Raw genomic sequence first — 23,304 nt, 5'->3', positions numbered from 1 at the left:
TTTTTTTATAGTTGGACTCTGCACTCTGTTACAATCTTGTTTACTTAGTTCTCGTTTACCACTTGTAAATCGATGGAAAGGTGTGAAACCACTTGTCACCCACATGCATGTGTCTATGTGCATGAGAACAAACAAAAAGAAGAACAACTACTACTTGTCAAAACTCCACAAATACCTCAATGTATTTAAAAATGCAACGATGTTAAGTCAATGCTGATTTTATATGTCTACCAAGAATTATATTCATGGACTACTGGAGAACCCTATGAAACAGCATTCATAACCTAATGTGGGGAATTTGAACTGAATAACTGAAAAGAAAATATATATTTTTTAGAATGTCTTGCTAATGATACAAAGTAGATATTGGGACGTGGACCAACAGCCTCAGTATTTCTCTCTATTACAATATTACATGAGAATGGTGAATTGTTTTCGCCCAGCTTTGGGCTCTACTTCTATTCGCCCAGCGGCGCACCACGTGGTCGGGCAGTCACGCGCTTTAGAGCAACCCGTCAGGAAGAAGAAAAACAAAACAAACCCGAGAGAGAGAGCTGTTACAGCGCGTGGACTCCATTGAAAAGAGGATTGTATTATTTCCAACAGGGGGACACATACGAGGTCCGAAACGAAGCGAGACGTATGCGCACGGGCGTCCTAAAAGTGAGTAGGGCTGGCGTTGATCCGTTTGGGGGAACTTTGCTGTGCAGAGGATTTGTGTGTCATGCGCGTCAGAGGATTAGCTTTGGAGCTAACGGTAGGTTGTTGTTGTGGATCGGGCTTCAACTGGGACGAGGAAGGGGGCGGATGGAGGCCATACTGACTGAGCTGCGGGTGAAAGGGAAACGAGATTCGTCGGTTCCGCATACTACACAAATAAATAAACACAGTTTGGGGAAAGTAATACGCTCAACGGGTTTCTTATTGTGCATTGCAGTTTTTCTTGCTCTTGTAGGAAGTGTTGTAGCGTAGAAACGTAGCGAGCTAACGCTTCATGGTGGTCCGAGACACATTTCCGTCTCTAGCACATTAGCGCTTATTTCTGTATTATGTCCCGTTGGTTCGGTTGTTTGTGTCTTTGTGTTAATTACACGAAGACACAGACTGGTCGGTTTGCTTAGAAATGGGTTCACATGTGTGACTCAGGGCGAGGATGGTTAAAACATGGTTCCGCACTTATGGAAGACGGTTGACTTTGAAAACTGACCAAAGCATAGTTACCGCTATTTGACGTGTGCTGTATACCTTAAGATTAACACGACTTGACAGTGATCAACTGTGTTTATAGCGAGGGAGACTTCGTGTGCAGTGAAATGTCCGACGCTGACTTTTTGAAGGCAGCCCGTGCTCCTCGAGGTACACGCCCCCCAACACACACTGCTGCTGCTGGAGAAAGAGCTCGACACTGCTAGAAATTTTCACGGGATGTAAGTTAAATAATGCCCCCGAAACAGACTTATTATTACACCGATGAGATTGATCAAGCAAATATTTCTTTGCGGTGATAGGTTATTACGGATTTAACCCTCAATACCCGCGGTACAGTATTATGAACCGATTTCGGAAGATAAACGTTTGATTTGGCGTTTCCGCTTAAGTATAAATACTAACTAAAGTCACGGATTGATGTATAATCTTATGTTTTGTTCAGATTTTGTGGTAGGTGGTAGATTTTACAGTTAACACCTTTTTAAATATATCTATCTAGGCCACGGGCATAAAGGAAAGGCCTCCAACTTGTTTATCTTCTGCCTCAACCTAGATTGAAAGGGGCTGTTTAGTATGTAGCAGTTTCTGCGATTGACAGTAATGGCGGCCATTGAGGCACGTCTGGAGGCGGGACCTCATTTCTGCTCGACCAATAGTGTTAAAGGATTAGGTGGGTGTTGGCCCAACGGGATAGATTGAGTTTTGTTTTGCTTTGCTGAGGATCTGTGATGAGTGCAGAGGCTGGGGAACTACTGGTGATATCTGGTAATAACTATGGATTAATTGGTGTTGATTAAAGGCAATTTGTAATATATGCCTGCCTGTCGGATGGTGAAAATTATATTGAGATGTAGATTTTTTTTGTGCAAGTGTTTGTGACTGTGTGCTTTCAAAACCAGTAAATCCATCACAAAGAGCTGTAGAAATGCCATTTATATTTCCTGTGGTTATTATACGGTTTAGTGAAACTGCAAAGCTTGCTGTGCTTTCATTAACAGCTGCAGTGTCTTTACTATATCTATTACAATTTATTTTGTTACAATGCTGGTTAAAAGCATTTGTAGGTATATCATGAACATCACATACATCAAAAGCAGGGTATTTTGAGAAGTCTTGTTGGGTGTTTAATTGTTCTTTTGTTATTAACCTATTATAGTAATTAGGTGTGCTTTTGTGTTTATAGATGAGGATCCCAAACTGAGAGATAGAAAAAAGAACCATGTTGAATCATATTGAAATACCATGACCAATAATATAATCTGTGTGTTCCTGTTCGCAAATATTTCTTGTTCTTATTAAAACACAAGGCTCTCCTGCTAAATTGATGGGAAACTTGAAATCAAGATATACTTCCTCATAGACTTTGTTAATAAGATTTGACTGACTTAATGCTTAACAAGCATTATCAGTAAAGCTTTTCTTTACTGGTGTTACTTTATACTCGAGCATTCTTGTGTCATGTAACTTTCGACAATTTCAGAAACACAATACCAAATAAAGAGGATCAAGGTGAAACAAATGTTTTATTCTTCTGTGGGGTCCTTTCCATAATGTTTGTATCTAAACAATAATCTACCGGTCAGCCTGTCAGTGGCAAAAACAATCCCTTTTTGGTAGACATATATCGACAATGAAGATTTGCCTAAGCGTTTACATTGACTGTTTAGCATCTGCAGCATTCTGGCTCAACACTAGACCAATAAAATAATTAGTTGTCACCATTACTCACTTATAAACAATAACATGGTGCAATAAGATCCAAGTTTGAAGATACTGAAGCTACCCTTACATGTACTAAACTCTGTAACATTCCCAATATGATCAGATTAATTGACCTCGTTAACGGCAGACATTTGCACCTGTTGTTGCTGGAAAAGCACAGGCGTGGCTACAAACCTAACCATGGCTCAGTTTCAGAAATGATTGCAATGCCGCCCCACAATTAACACTGGTATTAGTTACACCTGTGTTTGACACGCCAAAGTGTCCACTGTGAAAACAGTTCTGTTCAACTTGAGTTTATCACACTTCACACCCTTTCTTCTGGTCGCGTGTGCTCCCATTTCAATGGCTCTGTGACACCTCAAGGGACCCGCTAGTTTACAGTAATCCTGCAGTTGTGTGACAGAGCTGCTGTAGATTAGACCTAGACATCTGAAGTAAAGAATACTTCTCATTTGTGACATACACTTGATTGTTTCTCAAATGCTGAACCCATACTCATTCTCTCATTGATTTGTGCTGTAGAAAAATTGAAATAGGCGATTAGCAATAAGGGTATTAATTAACCTATTAAATGTTGTTTAGCATGTGTCTTTTTGTAGGCTCACAGCATTGAACCTGAATAGCTATATAGCTGCAATTAATTTGCTGTCTAATGAGCTCTTAAAAGTGCAGAATTATGGCACAAGGACTGTTTGGTAAACTGTAAACATGATTAATGTTAAAATCCCAAACTTTAAGTGCTATTGTTAAGCATCCCTATTTTGTGTGTGTGTGTGTGTGTGTGTGTGTGTGTGTGTGTGTGTGTGTGTGTGTGTGTGTGTGTGTGTGTGTGTGTGTGTGTGTGTGTGTGTGTGTGTGTGTGTTGCATTGAACTCACACATTTAGGAGTGTTGGATTAATTACATATATTTAGCACATAGTCTGGCATCACCTGTTTTTTATCCGGTAAGGAATCAGGGCCCGACTGGTATCAGTAGGGCACTGCTGATTGGCCTACTTGGATCATGTCCAATGTTGTGAGGCGAAGAATGTGAGCTCTTTGCATGATAGTGGTGCGACGAACACAGTCACCACTATCTTCCTCTTTGTGTTCAAAACCTGAACTAACAGAGTGAGGGGAGGAAACTCCAAAATGAACATTCCTTGTTGTTTTTACTTGATAAATGACAATGAATTAATTAAAAAAAAAAAAAATTATCACTTTTGCATTAAGCTTTATTTTTGTCATTTGATTAATTCATTAATCCATTCATTTTGCATGGGATTTTTTTCTAACTATCACTGCAAACCCAGCTAATGCGTCCAAAGAAGACAGAGCTGTTTCCCGGGTCCATTTTGAGCTCGTTATAAACAGCAGCATGTGTAAACCTGACATCGATACAGGAAACTGTGCATTTGTAGAGAGACCACATTGTGATACCATCGTGTCAAAATTAGTTGTCATGGGATATTATGAAGAACAAAAACACATTTTTTTAATTGTTAAAGAAGACATTTTATATATCCAACGTGAGCTGCAGCAGTTGAGAACTACGCAGCCACAGTGCACCGTAACGGCATAATCAAAAGTCAATCAAATTACTGAGAGTGAGGGTAGTGTTTTTTTTTTTTACCTTGACAGCATGGGTGAAAGCCCATGTTTCAGACTCAACTAAAACTGTCTGTCCCTAAGCACTACTGAGATGTCAGCATGATGCTGCAAAAATTCTATCCTGTAAAACAATTTCAGTCTTCTTCAGTGTAAATGTCTCTCTTTAGTGAACATTTCGGTTTCTATGTATACAATAGATTTTTTTGTTATAGAAATGAAAATATAATTACCATTTTTCAAATTCTTGTATTAGTAGTAGGCTGTAAAAAATCTAACATTTTTTACCCAGATCTAACCCCACAGACTATTGTTGCCCTAACCCTATAAAATTCCCTAAATATAAGGGCTACAAGAAAAATATCTAATGCTGGCAGGTTTCATCACCGAACTAAGTCTGACCAAAGCCTGAGAGAGGCATTCAGCTGGAGTCTTTTGGGGCCTGTCAGGCTCTGTCATAAATATCCGACTCGACATCACAGCCCGTGTCGGCTACTAAGCAGTCGATTGGATTGTATTCTATTCTGCTACTGAAAAATATTCATTGCAGTTAAGCCTGGAGAGGTGAGGATCGTTGTGACTTGTTTTCTGCATGTTTGTACACACAAAGGCTTTCGGTTTCCTTCTGTGATAGCAATGAGTCTGGATCAATGCTGCTGAAGTTACTGTTGTGTTCAGGCCATATGTTTCCTCATTCTGCTTCTTCTGCAAGCAGCACCAGACACAGGTGCCCTGGAAGGTTGCACATATTGAGATATTATAATCACCATTCGTATTCAAGAGGCTGAGCTTCCAAATATACATGGATATTTACGTGTATAGACGTTTGTGCTTGCATGTTTTTTTGATGTTTGCAAATGTGTTTATTCTGTGTCTGTCACTTCCTGTCGCTATGCAAAGTGCCGTGAACACCCGGGGACAGAGCTCTGAGGTGAGAAGTTCATTTGTCCTTCTGCACAATGTTAGCGGAAGTGATGTCGTCCAACTGGCCTCAGAGGAGTGGGATTGGTGTACGAGTGTGTCAGCTGTTCACTACAGGGGTCATGTCTCCATGCAGACTTTAATGCATTTGCGACACAAAAGTAGCCAAAGGCCAAAGGATGAGTCAGTGGGTGGTGCAGGAAAGTGAGAGGACGTCAAACAAGCTCAGAATGAGAGGAAGGGGGAGTTTGATTATTGAAAATGAATTTACGGTTAAGATTGTTGAACACAAAGCAAATCAGATGCTCTTTGAGGCAGTTGGGGGCTACCAAAAAAAGAAAATGGGGCCTAGGATTTGAGTGCACACCAACTTTCTTCTTCTTCTAAGAAGCTTAATCTCTCAACAACTTCTATCCAGCAGAGAGCTGCTGTGCACTTTGCTAATGGACTTCCTGGTTCAGTATCTTGATTGAATGAACACCACAATGAACAAAGAGCATCCTGCAAGTCCTTTAAATGCAAATACATATTTACAATTATTCAGACACATATTTACAGATTACTTTAATACCAAAGCCTCTGCCTCATGTTCAGGACCCCCACTGACATGCACAGGACAATTTATTAGTTACAAACCCTTTTCTCTATCAATATACACATGCCACTTTATTAACATACTTGTTTTAACATATTTGCTTGTTTGCTTGTCGGATGTAACAAGAATCATTAAAACAACACTTCTTACTTACTTCATATCGGAGTCAAAGCCATTAGACGATTAATCAATGGTCCATCAGCAGAACAATACCTAGTAATCTGTTTTAATGATCATAAAAGCAATAACATAATTATATCATCATAATTGTGAATTTTTGATGCTGTTTTAAATAATTATAAACTCATCGTTTTTGGGTTTTGGACTGTTTGCTGGAAAAACAAGACATTTGAAGACTTTATCATAGGCTCTGCCAAATATTTTTCATTTTGACCAGTTTCTAACATTTTCTAGACTAAATGATTCATTAATTAATCACTGGAGCGGTCATCAGATTACACAGTAACTCATATGACACTTAACTGAATGGTCCACTTACATTCTATGCATACACACACACAACAAGTGACTTTTTAAATAAAGTCCTTTCACAGTGGCTGACTGGGGAGACTGGCTGCCGCATGGCAGAGAGGATTTCTGGAGCCTGCCTGGCTTTCCATAGTGATTAATTGACTAATTACAATTAAGTGCACTGCCAGTTATTTTACTGCGGTTTGTTAGAAGTCCTGTTTTAAACCCAAAATATATTTATTCTATCTTTTACTTCATGGTAGTGAAGTGATTTTAGAGGCCTTTGATATGTCAGTTGCTTTGATGTCTCCATTTTTACAGTGATTTTATTGGTCAGCTTTTGAACTCTTTGTCCTTTTCTTAACCTGATTCTCCAAAGTTGCGGTCGGGTTATGCTCACACACTACAAATCAACAAGTAGACGTTGTCACCCATTTGTTTGTGACCTGCAGTTTTGAGGCCCTGAATTCAGCATTTTGGCCACCGCCATATTCTTTTGGGGCCGTTGTTTACTATAATTGGGACCATTATTCACTAAATGAACATTATGCTGTATCGAAGAAGACTTAAGGGAAGTCTTGAGACTAAACGGAAAATAAATCTACACAGCTAAGTTCAAACTCCGAATCCTTTCTTTCTTGCACACAGCTGAACGATCACATTGTGACGTGGGTGCAAATGTCTGATTGCTGATTACAGCTTCCCCCACTAATCCAATATTGCAAAGGGGCAGGGAGAGGGGGTTCCCAAAACTACTTGACCAACCGACAAGTAGTCCTGTCTACTAGCAGCTCTAAACTGCCCTGACTGTTAGCTGTTTGGCATTGGTTACTGTGATCAGATACACTTTGTAAAAGTGAGCCAGCCTGTTTGTCAAGCCTAAAGATGGTTGGCTATCCAATAATGTTGCTTCATCAAACAGGCCTTCAGATTACATTTAGGTCATATGTCTGTGAAAGCGGAAGTGGACAAAAGGGATATTGAAAGAAAGATGAGATTACGATAGACTAACGTGGCCCAGTTTTCTTGTTGACTTTAGGTCCAGCTCTAGAGATTTGGACACAAGGCCCAGCCTCCCATCCAGCAGTTATCAGTAAACAGGAAATCCTGGGACCGTTTCTCGTGATGTTTTCCTTTTTAAAGATACTGAAGCTTTTTATGTTAAAAATAAATCCCTGGCTATTTACTTTGAGGTGAGGGCCTCTTTTAAAAACCTTAAGTAGGTTACAGTGTCAGTCACACTAAATTAAAGGGGCCTGTTGCAACCTATAGAAACTGAAATCCACTCTTGATTTCAGTGAAGAGGAGGGCGGAGATGAGTTCTCTTTGTAGACCTTCATTGTCAGGCTACTTTAACAAAGGATGGGATGTACGGCCTCCATCATAAAATATGAGTTGTTATTACACTTATCTATCCATGGACATGATAAGATAAGATAAGATAAGATAAGACAAGCACCAGAGAGGGCGGGATGCTGTGTGGTTGGCAGTGAATGAAAGGACATTGATGATAAATGGTGGCAATACAATGTTTGATTAAAAGGTTTATGATTCTCAATTTACAACAACAAAAGGCTGTTGTCAGCCTGCTAGCTGCTACAGCTTGTTTTTGCAATTACACAAAGATAATTTCCTGTTCCACTTTGGCCAATTGACCTCACCAGAAGACCTTTCTCGCAATTGAAAATTAATCATAATCAAATGAACTACAGAGAAGGCAGACTAAATGTGTATTTCCATATTGGAAAACCACAAAGGAAACTGATCTGTTTTGCTGCTGCCCTTTACTTTCAGTTCTGGTTTCAATAGCTCTCGCAGTACATTTCAGAGGAAGTAAAATGGCTCTCCATATACATAACATTGTAAATGAGGACGGGATGAATAATCGGTATGGATATATTGATTTTAAGTCAGTATGCCTTTTGTTTTGGTGGGAAATAAACAATCAAACTCAGCAGCTGTGGTTAAAATGTGTTATTGCATTTTATTGGTGGCTTATTTCATGATTTTGTCTCTTGATTTTTATACGTCTGTTTGTGCTCTTATATCCTCTCTACCACAGACCTGAAGCATACCAAGACCCACACCAGACCACAACAGACCAGACCAGGTCGAGCCCAAATATTGACACCCTCCCTTTCCCCTCCCCCTCAGCCTTGAAGGCTTCGTCCACCAGATCGTCCCCTTTTAGCAGTAATTTACTGCTGCTGATTGGACAGCCTCAGGCCTCCGGAACAAGACAGGAGGCCCAGAGGTTCCCCTAGCCGAATCTCTAAAGTGTGCTCTGCAATGCCTTTGGTAAGAGGGACGGCACACGGGAGACGGGTTTTCTTCAGCACAATACAAAGTGATATGAGAGAGAAGATAAATGCAATACTGAACTTGAGTGAGACAGAACAGATAGGAAAGATAAGAAGGAAACACTTGATTAATCAGATTTTTATTTTGATGATAATACAGTCCACTCCCGTTTGTTGACTTGTGCGTTTTCTTAATTTCTTAATTTCTGTTGTGTTGCAGCCCAGCGTCAGTGAGATGGAGCCTCCCTTTGCTGACGCTTTTCAGAACTACTCCTTTGCTGACCAAGCCCTCACCAGCACTGAGTTGCTCGCCAGCAGCTCTGACCCAGATTTCATGTATGAACTGGTGAGTGGTTGCCCACACACACAAACACACACACAATGAGAAAACAGAGAACTCTTAAATTAATATAAAAGAATAGGCATAATTAATAGCTCTAGGATAATTACAAGTCCAAGCTTTGTGGTTTAATTGTTAGTATCACCCACGCCTGTAAACAAAGATACATACATGCACCATAACGTCAGAGACGATTTATTGCAAAGTACGTTTGCACATACAAGTAATGTTGCTTGGTGATGGGTGTGTGACAATAGACACAATGTCTGTATTCTAGTAATAAGAGATCATTTAAGAATACAAAATGTACAATAAAATATGATAAACAAACACATTAAGAGTATGTTTACAAGCCTGTTATTAAGTGTCAAGTTTATAATTAAGTAAAGAGATAAGCTGGGACGTGTTAATGAATTTTATTGTCCTGCGGATTTAAAAGTCAGTCAGTGGGGGTCCCGGGTTTTGTTAATGAGCCCAACTGGGAAGAAGTCTTGGTCCTGATGGACCGCAGCCTCTTGCCGGAGGCAAGGGACTCAAACTGTTTGTGTCCAGGGTGATGGCGGCCGGCTTTGATCTGTATCTCAGGGTCCTTGAGGCACACAATTCAAGGAAGGATGGCAGATTGCTGTCAATCACCTTCTTACCAGAGCAACGATACTTCTGACGTCTAACTATCTTTGTAGTTTGTAGTTTAGTTTCACTTCTACCTTGTACCTGTTGGTTTTTAATTTTGAACTGCTGGTGCTACTTTACATGAAAAGCTCTGCACTGGCAAATTAGCGATTCTCTCAGTTAGCTATTTTCCATTAATATTAATAATAAAAAACACAAGTCTACGTAACAAATATGGACATATTTTGAGTTACTTGGTCAGAGGGTCATTTTTTAAATATAGCAAGGTGGAATAGTAAGGCAAAAAAATCCACAGTAAGGTAAAGAGTTGCAGAGTCGTAATGTGATGTGCAAGTTTCAGCACACCTCCAACATGTCATCAAGGTAAATGGTTCTTTTCTACTTTGCCTTGTAGTATAGTGGAAAAACACTTGCACCGTGTCAGCGCGGTTTGAGTGGCCACAGTTGCTCACAGCTTGGCATGAGTATCCCCACCGGTATCAAAAAACAATATTAGGTTACATGTTGCACAGCACACAAGCTAGCAACGAACAGCAGAGAGGATTTTAATTCTCAACACGGTTAGTGGCACAGATGTTTTGGTTTTTGTTAATTGTCTTTTAAATGGAAGTAGACTTTTAGACATTTTAACAAAAGAAAGCCAGAATCCCGATTCCACTCATATCTATATATTTTATTTGTTTGACAAAAGTATGGCAAGATTCCTTCACCTTTTCCAGTGGGGTTTAATCATAGTTATAGGAGAAGGGAAAATTGTGTAAATTCAAATTGCACTGGAAAAACTGTCTGCTCGGGGCTAGAGAATTATTTAAAACAGAGAGGCCGTGGCCTGATTGTTCAGCAGCATGATGGGTAATGTGAGACCGCTTCAGGTTTCTACCTCAATGTATTGTCCACTGTAGACTAAACAATAGTAATGAACCGCAAACCGCAATATATTACACCACAGTAACACATTCATGTGGTGAATGTAGGATGATCTGTCGTCTTCAACCCTCCAGCTAGTTTTCAATGTGGACAAATAGGGTTTCTGCAAACTCTTTTAGTATGTAAAACATGTTGTGACGGTCTTTCCTCTCTCTCTCTCTCTCTCTCTCTCTCTCTCTCTATCTCTCTCTATCTCTATCTCTATCTCTCTCTCTCTCTCTCTCTCTCCTGTAAAGACATTAAAGGATCTGATATTGAAATCCAAACAACTAATTACAGTTGTCTTTATTCTTCCGTAGACGATCACCTTCGCGGCCAGTGAAATTATCTCTGCCGGACTGTCATCACAACGATGTTGTGATCGTAAAAAACTGAATGATAAAAGTTTGGCATAGTTTTATCATACTGTGATGACAGTATAATTTCTGGAAAATGTAACGTCAACACACTAGTGCCTAACATTATTATAAAATTATAATCTGATAAGCTCCGATGGCATAATGCAAAACAAAACAGGTTTTGTATTCATTTCTGCCTCCAATTTATTTCATAGACAATTGCAGTCTTGTCGTCTTTTTGTTTGCAAGTCAATTGCAAACTAATTTTGTTTTGGTAAATATACCGCAATACCAGTTTCTAGCCCCTCAGTCGACACAGAAGTTTCAGGTTACAGTAATCCGTTCTCAGCTTGTAAAGTTAACACAAAACATTTAAACACAATTGAAGTGTTACAACGAAAAGTAAACTAACTCGAATCAGAAATAGTCTTCTAATGCACCACCTACTTGATGCACCTCCCATGTTTTCCTCCTCTCTGCAGGACAGAGAGATAACCCACCGGCAGAGCCCCTGTCGGGACAGCATCGTGGGGGTCGTAGACGGAGGCAAGGATGCGGAGAGCTGTGTGGATCAGCTCATGGGTATGGGCGAGTGTGAGTCAGTCTGCAGCGGCTCAGCATTCGAACAGTGGGACTCCTGCTGGGAAGATGTTACCAGGTACTGGATCATTTATTCATGTGTGGTGGCTTATTTTAGATTGGGTTAAAAACAACAGCAAGTAAATAAAACATAAAAAGCAAACTGATGACTCTAATGGAACTCAAATAGCAAACTGGCAACTTTCTGAAGGTAAAGGTGGCTGACATTGCCAGTAATTGTGCTTAACATTACGTACCTATGGTGAAAGAACTAGCATGGTATTAAATAGTAACTGTACAGTGTCCACAAGATGTGTCTGTTTTTAATTAAAAAAAAATCACCTGCTCACATGAGCTGCTTAAAATTGAGTGGTTGTAACCAGCCGGTTGTGAAGCTATTGAAAGTGACCTCTTCTGTTCGGATAGTTTCAACAAATCCCATGAAATGACCAAAACTAACAAGCAATTAATCCTATTAAGAAGTGTTTTCTTGTAAGCCTTATATATGTATTCCACTGTGCTGTACAGCATTATTATTTTCATCTAAAAACTTGGTATACAGTGGTCCCTTGTTTATCGCGGGGGATACGTTCCAAAAACAACCTGCGATATACGAAATCCGCGAAGTAGTGAGCTTTATTTTTTTTACCATTATTATACATGTTTTAAGAGTGTAAGACCTCTAACTATACACTTTTCTCAGACAGGCATTAACATTTTCTCACATTTGTCTCTTATTTAAACAATCTCAAAGTTTCGCGGATTTAAAAAATAAGCCCGAACATGTTTAACAAATTTCATTTTAATGATCAATCTACGAGGTCCTCTGACCGCGCCTCTTTGTCCGGGAGCTGCTCCGCTGACTTTTTATCTGGACGTATTCTGTACCGTACAGGAGACACTGCACGGAGGAGATTGACAAGTTGTACAGTACAGCCTCTCAGCTTAATGAGGGCGCAGAACACAATGTGCGTTCATACTGTACGCTGTAAAAAAAAAATCTGCGAAAGGCGATATAGCGAGGGACGACTGTACATCCATGACTGCTGCAGTGGGTGTTATTGTTCATTATGATGAACATGATTACTGTAGATTATTTTGAGCCATACCATCATGCTGCTGTAAGTACTAACTATGCACCAAATAAGTGTTAATGTACATCTTAAAATACACCAAAGCACTGCTTTCTCCTGCTCAAGTAACATTTGATAACACTTCTGCTGTTCCTGCCCTGTCTGAGTCACAGAAACAATCTGTACACCATTGCTGAGTACTTTTTCCTACAGTGGTTCCCTGCGCCATGAGGCTCAGGATGTTGAATTTGTATTGTTAGAAAGCCAATGAGAGGTCAGTCTGTGAATCTGTGAATGTGATACGTTAGGACAGGTTCCTAAATGTGTATATAGCAGCAGAGTTCACCATCACTGACCGGTAATCGTTAAGACAGGTCATGTTGGTGTGACACAGACGGAGGATGATTCAAGGCAGGTACCTGTTTTGCTTAAAGGGAGGGAGGGAAGGGGGGTTAAGACGGCACTAAACGGCAACGCAACTGGTCAACGTAGTCTCCCGAGATCTCAGGTGCTGCTCTGTTTGTCCTGCACCTCTCCTGATGCTTTACTGATGAAATAGTTTATGTACTTGTTCCTCTGATGGAGAGTGTCGGCATGATTTGCTCAAGACACAAAGCGATTAATACGGAAGTGGAATAGTGCTGGCTGCTCAAGTGTTGATTGAGGCCATTTGTTGGTTTGTGGTACTGGTAGGAACAAGTTTCACACTACACAAAAACCATATTCTAATGACAAAGCAAACATTGCAGATAACAAATTGTTCGCTCCATGTGGTATAAATTGAGGCACAGATGCATAATTCAGCCTTTTCCACTTCAAAATATGCAGTTATTCCAAATGTACTTTATCAATGAATTAATCACTTCACATGTTTTTAAATGAAATGCAGCTAATATTTACATTTTAAAGGTGACTTACAATAAAAGCTTGTGTGTCTGTGCTTGGCAGATACACACGGCTGGCCAGCTGTGACATCTGGGGCACCAAAGAGGTGGATTTCCTTGGATTAGATGACTTCTCTAGTCCCTATCAGGACGAGGAAGAGATTGGTAGAACCCCGACACTGGCTCAGCTCAACAGCGAGGATTCGCAGCCTGTGTGTGAGACGCTCTACCCACCTGCCGACATAATGCTGTCTGTCCCTCAGCCTCAGCTGTCCCAGCTTCCCTGTCACAGTAGGAGACCCGTAGCCCCTGGCCAGGGATTGGTCCCCGGATCTGCACGGCCCTCCTCAAGCTCCACATCCTCTTTCCGTACTTCCCGCAGCTGTCTCCCAGATGTTCCTGAAAGCACCAAAAAAGCAACTAGACCGGTCCCCTCCAGCACCGAGACTATGTCCAAGAAGCAGAACCTCCTCAGTCTCACGCAGGACCACGGCCAAGTTGAGACCAAGCCCCATGGGCAAGGAACCAAGATGGCAGCCCCAACTTCTAACGGCACTAACTTTGTGTGGAAGGCTAAAGTCCGTGTGAGTGCTGTTCATAAAACTCAGCCCGACACGCCCTCCCAGACAGATTTAGATAAGTTAGGTCCACCTCTACCCCTCTCCCAGCCTAAAGAAGAGAAGGCCTGCACTTCAGCGAGCGCCACCTTGGTGGTAATTCCTGTTGCTGCAGCCAGTTGCTCTGCCAGCCAGACGAGCTTTGAGAGGAAGGAGACGCCTGTAGCCTGGTCTGCCACCGTGCCTCAGATGGTCGAGGCGAACTTGGCCATGGAGGGCAGCACCTCTGGGCTGGTCAGCAGCGACAAAAGAGTGGCAGGGGCTAGCGGCGGGGACAGCGGTATGGCTGTCGACAGCGAGGAGAAGAGCAAGGAGGAGGAGCACAACTACTCACTGTTCCTGACCCGCAGCAGGCTGGCCGGCAGAGCCCGGTCCCAGCTGGACGAGGAGGAGGAGGAAGAGGAGGAGGAGGAAGAGGAAGAAGAAGAGGAGGAAGAGGAGGAGGAGGAAGAAGAAGAAGATGACGAGGAGGAAGATGTGGAAGAGGAAGAAGGCGATGCGATTGAGATGGATGACGAAGACCACGATGAGGGTTTTGGCAGCGAGCATGAGCTGTCTGATAATGAGGAGGAGGAGGATGAAGATTATGAAGCTGACAAGGACGACGACATGAGTGATGCCTACTCCGAGCCAGGTAGCCTTCCGTCATCGTCATGCTTCTGGTTGTGTGACCAATCAATGGCCTGTCATTATTTGAGAAACTTGTAGTTAATTTCCTAAATTATTACCTTACTGCTTTTATTTCCCCTTAATTTTCTTAATTGTCTTTTTTTTTTTTGCTCCGATTTCCTCCCCATTGTCGGTTTGGTTTTCTCCAGGCTGTGACATGGAGCTAATGGAGGACATAAAAGGCCTGACAGCAGGAGTCTCAAGCCGGAAAAGAGGCAAACGCCGCTACTTCTGGGAGTACAGCGAGCAGCTCACCCCCTCCAAACAGGAGCGAATGCTGAAGCCGTCTGAGTGGGACAGACACACGCTGCCTAGCAACCTGTTCCAGAAGAACGGGCCTCTCCATGGTATACATAAACATACATGTGTATACATACACACGCACACGCACGCACATGCACGCACACACATACAGCATATATGTATAACGCAAGGTGGAACTGTGGGATGTACACCTTGATTGAACACTTGCTTGTGATGTTTAGTCGATATCTTTGAGAATTTTCAAAGGGAAAACTTTACATTTCATTTCACCACCTCGATCACACATCACTGCATACAACGTATAATACTTCTTTTAGTTGAGACTGCAATGAGGTACTGGGTCTCTCAGTGGGACTGTGACGCTTTGGACTTCCACAACAGCAGCTGTGCCCAGCATGTTACTTACAGTGATACTATAGTTTAAGTGATCACGTGACCCTTTTAATTGCTCTGCACAAGCCTGCAAAGCATTGTTTTTCCATCCACTCCACGTTTACATGTTTTATTCATCCACTGTCGGTGTCCCTAACTGTGACTGAATGACTAAATTGCAGCAAGAAAATATGAGATATTTATATATTTAGTGAAAAGTGAAGAAATATTTCTTCCATGCCTGTTGAGACATTAAAATGGTTGTGAGTTCTCTCTAATGCCTCCTCATTCATTGCCATGAAGGAAAGTATATGCTGAAGAAGTCTCGCCGCACAGACGTGGAAGATCTGACCCCCAATCCACGCAAGCTGCTGCAGATCGGCACCGAGCTCCGTAAACTAAACAAGGTGATCAGCGACTTAACGCCCGTCAGTGAGCTGCCGCTGACCGCACGGCCACGGTCACGGAAGGAGAAGAACAAACTGGCGTCCAGGTAACACATGCACGCATGCACTCTATGTACACAGCAGAGTAGCACGGACCTTCTTTTACAACCACACTGACCTCCACAGCGTGTTCATTTAGAAAGGTTTTATTACTGGGACCATGCATGTAATTTAGAGTTTAGTTGTACTCAAGTTGTTTATTTGCGTGCATCATGTCATGTTTCCCAGTGCCTACAGTTTGCTGAAAAAAGCTCTCTTCTGTTATGCTGTTAGTAAACTCCAATCATCTGTTGTTTTATTGTAGAGCTTGTCGTTTAAAAAAGAAGGCCCAGTACGAAGCAAACAAGGTGAAGCTCTGGGGACTCAGCACGGAGTACGGTACGTTGCTTACGACACAGTTTTTAAACCAAGTTAATCCACCTTTGTATCCATTTTCATGCCAGTTATTTGTCAGATGTGTTCCGCTAAATCCACCTGGATCTCCTTTTTAAGCTTTGTCACATTCAAAATTGACCTTCAGATCGTTGAAAATTACAACAAAAAAAGGGTAGAATCGCCAACTCTTCCTGAGTGTTGACGTTCTTTCGGTGCTCGTTTGTTTACTCAACAATGTGCCTTCCTGTAGATCGGCTGCTCTTTGTGATCAATGCCATCAAGGAGGAGATAGTTGCCCGAGTGGAGGACTCTTCTCCGCGTCCGACCAACATGGCGGACACTCTGGAGCACTTCATCCAGGAGACACTCGGTGAGAATTGAAGACGGGGCCGACAGACATAACTGGCAGTGACTTGTGAAAGATGAATTACACAAATTAAATGTATTGGAAATTACATTTGACTAGTATCATTAGAAATTGCTGTCAGAAAACATATCATTACAAAACTCAATTGATATGGAAATATGGGTTGAATTATGATATGCCGATATCATTCAGCGTTGGATTAAATATAATCTCAACAGAAAAAATAACTATTATGAAAGTGCTAAAAAAGAAAAAATCTACATGATGGAAAAATCAAATGATAAGAAAGGATATAGCGAGTAGTAAGAGAGCATTTAAGTGTATCACTATTGACCTGTATCAAGACAACCAGAAGATAATACAGAGGAAATGAATGCATTTAACAAGAATAGCAAATAGACCTTTCTAAAAAAAAGAAAAATCTTCGAGAGAAAATGTTATGAATGGATATATTGATAACAGTTAAGCTGAACAGGGAGGTTGATAATAATCAATAATAATGTATCCTTTCTGTTGCTGCTGTCCTAAAGTCATTCGCTAGGTTTGTTTGAGGGAACAAACAAGGTGTTTAACGTCTCTGAATGTTTCTTCGTCTGTTTTACTGCAGTGGCATCACCTGTTGCTGGGCAGACTTCAGATTTTGTCAACAAGATCTTGGAGAACACCGGACGCGGCGATCCCACTGGCGGACTGGTCGGCCTACGAGTCCCGACCTCCAAAAGCTAGACAAACTGCAGTCCACTGAGAGCAGTGGACTAAATATTACCACCGTGCTGTCCTATTGTAACTATGCTCCCTGCTGCATGCCCCCTCCAACCCAGAGTACATACACATTGTTCGTCACACAAACACACATACCACTCCCTGTGTGTATGTATGTGTGCTTGTTTTAGCTGTGCACCTCTATGGCATACTCCTTAGCTTTCTGCCTCTGCACACTGTGCGCAGAGTCAGTGTATCACCGTCTCCCAACCCATCCTTAGTGTCTGTTGGGAAAAGAGCCTCTAAAAGCAAGGGATGGTTAGGTGTATAGCTAATAGCACGTCCTAAATCCACTGGTGACCATTAGATGTGTTTAACTTAGTGTTGTATAGGGTCAATTCTGTCGGAGGTCTGCTTCCAAGGCTGACAGAGAGACCGTCCCACGAGTATAACCACTGGAATACTTTCACATTATTTGAGGTTGTAATGATAGAGGAAGAATGTCAGGCACCATCAAAAGTTGGAAAACGTTCCAGTTATCATTTCCTAGAAGAAGCTCACATTGCTTTGCAACAAAAATGAACTCCAGGATGCTAAATTGATCCACTCCAAAAAAAATAACTTTGAGGAAAACCGCTTTGGTTGGCAAGATAGCTGCGGAAAATTATACAATAGAAAAGAAAAATGGTGCTCCGAGGTGTTTTGGGGTGGCAGGAAGTATTTTGTATTGAAGGCCTAAATATGTTCATGCCACCCCTTGTTTGTCAATCAGGTTTGCTGTTTCTAAAATGCAGGAGTTCACTTTTAGCAAAGTAAAGCTTGGAACAAAAAAGCAATAGAAGCTTAAAGTCAAAATTGGACTCAGACAATTAGGCGACAGACATCAGTCTGGGCTGAAGTTTGCTGCAGGCAGAAGGAAGCTTAACGCCTCATTTTGACCATGTTAACTTAAACTGCAGGAGGTGGTTGACCATGTGGAGAGGGAGGGCATGTAGTATGGTGCTTTTGGCCTTGTGCTGGTTATAACTGGATGGGTGAAAACGGGCATTTTGCCAGCATGGGAGCAGACTTTGCAAAAGATGATGATTATGGTGGTGGTGATGAAGATGACAAACAGTGATCCATCTCCTCTAGGAAACTGTACATAAAAGTGTCTCCCAGTGAAAAACGGCACTGGCTCCCCTTTTTGTACAGTAGAGATGACCAGCTGTGTTCATACTAGTGTTTGATCAGAGTTCTATTCATTGTGCCTTGTGTATGTATGTGTGTGTGTGTGTGTGTGTGTGTGTGTGTGTGTGTGTTTCTGTAAATCTGAGTGAGTGCATGAGAGGGACTGACCGAGAAGTGGTGGTTGGTCTGAACTCCCCGAGGTCTTGCCAAGGAGCGGACAGCTTTACACGGAGGGAGATTGTTAGTGAATGCGAGAAGGGAGACAACTGTGGGTTTTGTTGTGTATTTCAGTTGTCTAAAGATATTCTGAATGTACAAAAATAAGTGGAAGCTCTTGTTGCGTCATGCCACAGAGTCTGTGTATATAGGAGGGCTCTGCAATGGATTTTTTTGTTCTTTTGGTACTTTGTCTTTAGGGATCAGGGGAGGGTTAACAGATATTTTCGTTTCGAGTTACAAAAAAAAAGATTTGCACACTATATTTTGATTGTTTTTTGTACCAAAGACACATGCAACGAAATGGCGACCAGCCAGTTAAAGTAAGGTTTTGCACAGCTTAACTGACGCCGTATTGAATGTAAGAAATGTGGGAGGGTCAGGGAACTTCATAGAACTGTGAAATTAGCTTGGGTCCAATTCTGTACAGAAAAGGAACATTCAGTCATTTTTTAAAGTATATGAAAAATAACTCCATCTGTGGGCTTCTCCAGTAGATGTGTTGCTTAACAAGCACTTCATTCCTGAACTTGTTCCTCCCTCCACATGCTAATTGTTTTTATTGCGCTATCTAGGACAAAAACCAAGAGCGCTAGTAGATAAGCTATGTTACAGTTTTGTTTGTCGAAAGGTCACCAACAATAACCAAAACATTTTGTTCCCGGTGTCACTTGTTTGATTTCTATATGTAGATGAGATCTAGTCCATCAACAACATATTAACAGAGTTGTGTTTTAAAGTACTGTATATAGAAACATTTAATGCTATATCTATCAATGGTGAAACCCCACTTTTCATGAAAATGTATTAATTTTTAAGCATGACACATTTCTAAATCCTTTCCTTGCATTGAGTAAGTTAGAGGAAAAACCACAAAAAAAAAAAAAAAAGTTATATTTTTGTACTTTAGCTGCCTGCTATCTTTCCTGTTGGTTGTGAATTATTTGTTGAGTGGAAATGAGGAAGAAAAGAGGAGAACGGTCTTAAAGAGCGGATCTAATACTTTGATATATAAACCGGCACCTGACCCTTTCGGTATCATTTACTGAGTGAGGGATTTGCAGAAAATCCGGACTGCATTTATTTAAAATACAATGCAGCTAAGCCATGGTCCAGTTTGAGATGTCTATGAAGTAAATGAGGATGTGCTGTCTTTGGCAAGGACAGGGGCATGTCCAGGAAAAAAAGAAACTCTGAGGACAACAGCGTGCAGACGTGAGGGCAGTTGCTGCATGAAAGCCAAAGCCATTTGAGTGTTTCCTAGATTAATCTGGATTCAGCTCTGTGCATTGTGTTCCCCCTTTTCACACATATTCCCTCTTTGACCATGAAATCGGTTGAATTTTGCATTTGCTGGAATTGACATTGCTGCCTTTGAGGCTGGCCTTACCTTCGGTCTTTAGCTCACATCCTTCCTGACCAGTCGCAGCCGCAAAGAATATCTTTCTTTACCAAAACGTGCAGAGTTACAATATCCAGGCCACAGATCGGCAGCATGTCCAACCTTTAGAAATGCATGATGCCTGTATGCTTGCCTTCCTGCAGCCTCCTCAGAGGAAATGCCGCCATTCCCAGGAATTTCACAATTCAACCAGAGATCTGTTAGCAGGCGAATACAAACAAAAAGGACATGTGTGACAAGGCTGAATTCAGGTTAGTTTGAAGTGAATTAAGTACTCCTTCACAGATAGAACTCTGATGTCTGGTGATGGCAATGCAGAGCTGAGATATATATATATATATATATATATATATATATATATATATATATATATATATATATATATATATATATATATATATATATATATATATATATATATATATATATATATATATATATCTCTATCTCTCTTTTAATTTTTTTTACAGATTTGTGTACATCTAAAAAGGGAGAAATGGTGCTTTTTTTTCTGAAACTAGGATGATAAGTACCCATTATTCTTATTTGACTTCTTAGTGCTAGTTGTAGCCTAATGACTTGCTCTCCCCGACCGTCCATAGCTATTTTCTTAGTAGTGATTCATTTTTGTAAATAGAATATAAGTTGATATGTACCTTCTAAATGTTAGATATATGTATAGAATACTCTATCTTATATGTTTGAAAACAAAAGCACTTTGTCCAAAAAAGGAAAAAAAAAAAAACAACAAAAAGAAAGCATTTTTTTTCTTCCATTTGCTGCTAAAAGGCCTGGTGTGAATGCTGCAAGTGTACTTGATGACTACTTGCCAGGATTGGTCTATAACCTGACTTGGCTAGGTCTATAAACTAGCGAAGAATAGGTGTATGGCCTGACGAAGGTTGGGCCTAAATGTTTCTGGAGCCATGTGATGATATAAGGTGCTGTATAAGCATGTATCACTGCTTGGCTTTGGGAAGCCCAGACAGGATAGATTTATTTCCTGGTCAGGAACTGTGTGGATAGTGCGTTTGTGGTCTTATTAAAAAAAGAGGGTTTTGATTCCAGGGCCCCTACGTTGATCTTGATGCTGACTCCCTTGGTGTCAGGATCCATTTGCCTTCAGTAGAGGTTTCCTATGGAAAAATTGATTCTGCTTTGGCTTCCTCTTCAGGGTGATGTACAGTGTAGACACATTTCTCCAGAGAGCTATATTGTTATCATTTGTAAACTGATTTCTACTTGTGACTTAATGAGGAGGGGTTTAGCCCGGGGCGGCCAGGAAGAGCCCGTTTGATAGATGCTGTTCCGGGCCGCCTTGGGGGAGGTTACTATATCACTGTACTGTATGGCAAGCCAGTTAGTTACAAATGGAGACTCAATCCGGACACTTATTGCCTTTTTGAACTTTTCACTTACACATAAAACTAAAATAATTACTTAGCAGACATGTCGGTTGCCAAGGGGTGTGCCTGAGGTTTACGACATTGTTCTGCCAATCTATTGTCAACAACAACAAAACTATTCAGCCTGATTGGCTCAAAACAACCTTGACTGAAGTAGCAGACGTGGTGAAATACTTTTGAAAAACGGCTTCAAAACATTAAACTTCTTGTGCTCGGTTGTATCTTTTGGGACAACGTTTGAAGCAATTTTTCGAAGACAATTTTGCCCAGGTCTGGTAGGGGGTCGACAGTGGTTAAAGAGCCGCTGGTTGGCCAATAGTAGACCAGCTCAGCGGAGTGTGTGTGTGTGTGTGTGCGTGCGTGCGTGCGTGCGTGTGCGTGCGTGCGTTTTGTAGACGATCACAAAGCTGATTCAAGATAGTGCTCACAGGTTTTTACATTTAACATGATAGGCGCAGGCTGTGCAACTTTACATTCAGACCAGGAGACTCTGTGGCATTTTAACAGTCAAGGAAATGAGTGAAAATCCACGCCAGTAAAACTATTCCTTATTCTTTTTTATTTCTGATTATATAAATCCTATACAGTCAAATATTAAGCTATAGAGTGTTTAACTTTGTGCTCCTCTTGTCCAATGAAAAGCTAAGTGGATCCATAAAGCTCTTCTTTAGCAAATCAGGGTAATATCGTTCTCTCTGACATATGTGATGACATATAAAATCAAAAGAAATATATATTTATGTATTCCAATTATTGTCGCCATTCTTTACTCTGTACAAAAAAATTGTGTGTGTGTGTGTGTTATGAATTGTCAATGTCAATCAATATAGGTCAATGCTCGCTAAACAAACTTAAACTTAAAAAAAGGCCAACAGACTTGTCACAATAATTCATAAAGTTCCTCCGCTTTCTCCAGATTCAAACATACACAACCTGCAACATTTTCCTCTCACAAAGGGATTTTACTCTGATGGTGCAAATTACTTTTCTAAGAAAGCATCCAATAATTCAAATGGCATCTGTATTACATCCACTCACACAGAATATGCGATTATTCTTCTCAATAACTGTCATCAGACACTTCCCCCACGGATCATTTGCATTGAACTTTCCCTGTTGGACCCATCAGAGGAATATTCTTACTCTGAACAACAGCAGAATGGTGATTTTTATACTTTTGAGCTGTATGGTCGCTATTGTTAGGTATACCAAATCTTATGTAAAAGTCAGACTCCTGGATTTGATACCATTGCTCAAAGTCACAGAGGATATTTAGTCCATCTGAGAGGTACAGAACATTCACCAGAACTGAATAAATGCATATATGTTGGTCTATTAGGACATTGCTTTTGTTGATTTGAATGGCAAGTGGAATTTTCTTCTCCTGTTAGTATTTTGGCATTGAGAGAGAAGATATTTGGTAATGCTTTATTTCATCATTGTTTCTTTAATTTTAGAATAATTTCCAAGAAGTTTCTTTAAAAGAGCCATGCAGTTTAGTCATAGAAAAATAATAATTCATTGATACTTTTACAATTAATCAATTTGAGTTTTACTCTCAAAGGCTGAACATGCCAAAACTTATAATTTAACATAAACGGAGAATATGTTTATTTTGTATAATACGTTTGTAATTACTTGAATATGCTGCAGCTCCCCTCAGCTCTATTGAGCATTGAGCATCTTTCAGCTCGTTTGTTGTTGTTTTTTATGGC

At 40.8% G+C, this 23,304-nt stretch overlaps 1 protein-coding gene across 1 annotated transcript; it reads left to right on the top strand.

Moving 5' to 3' along the window:
• The first annotated feature begins 548 nt into the window (after positions 1-548).
• On the top strand, positions 549-20,498 carry crebrf (creb3 regulatory factor). Its single transcript, XM_068601197.1, has 10 exons — positions 549-663; positions 8,572-8,807; positions 9,030-9,155; positions 11,530-11,705; positions 13,648-14,834; positions 15,019-15,216; positions 15,809-15,998; positions 16,256-16,329; positions 16,577-16,696; positions 17,301-20,498. Exons 2-10 carry the CDS (start codon positions 8,799-8,801, stop codon positions 17,417-17,419), a joined length of 2,199 nt encoding a protein of 732 aa, XP_068457298.1. The 5' UTR covers positions 549-663; positions 8,572-8,798; the 3' UTR covers positions 17,420-20,498.
• The last annotated feature ends 2,806 nt before the right edge of the window (positions 20,499-23,304 follow it).

The sequence above is a fragment of the Clinocottus analis genome, unplaced genomic scaffold, assembly GCF_023055335.1.
Source record: "Clinocottus analis isolate CAN_PGR_092001 unplaced genomic scaffold, fCliAna1.0.p SCAF_5, whole genome shotgun sequence".
Classification (NCBI taxonomy): Eukaryota; Metazoa; Chordata; class Actinopteri; order Perciformes; family Cottidae; genus Clinocottus; species Clinocottus analis.
This window is presented reverse-complemented; position numbering and strand designations above follow the sequence as displayed.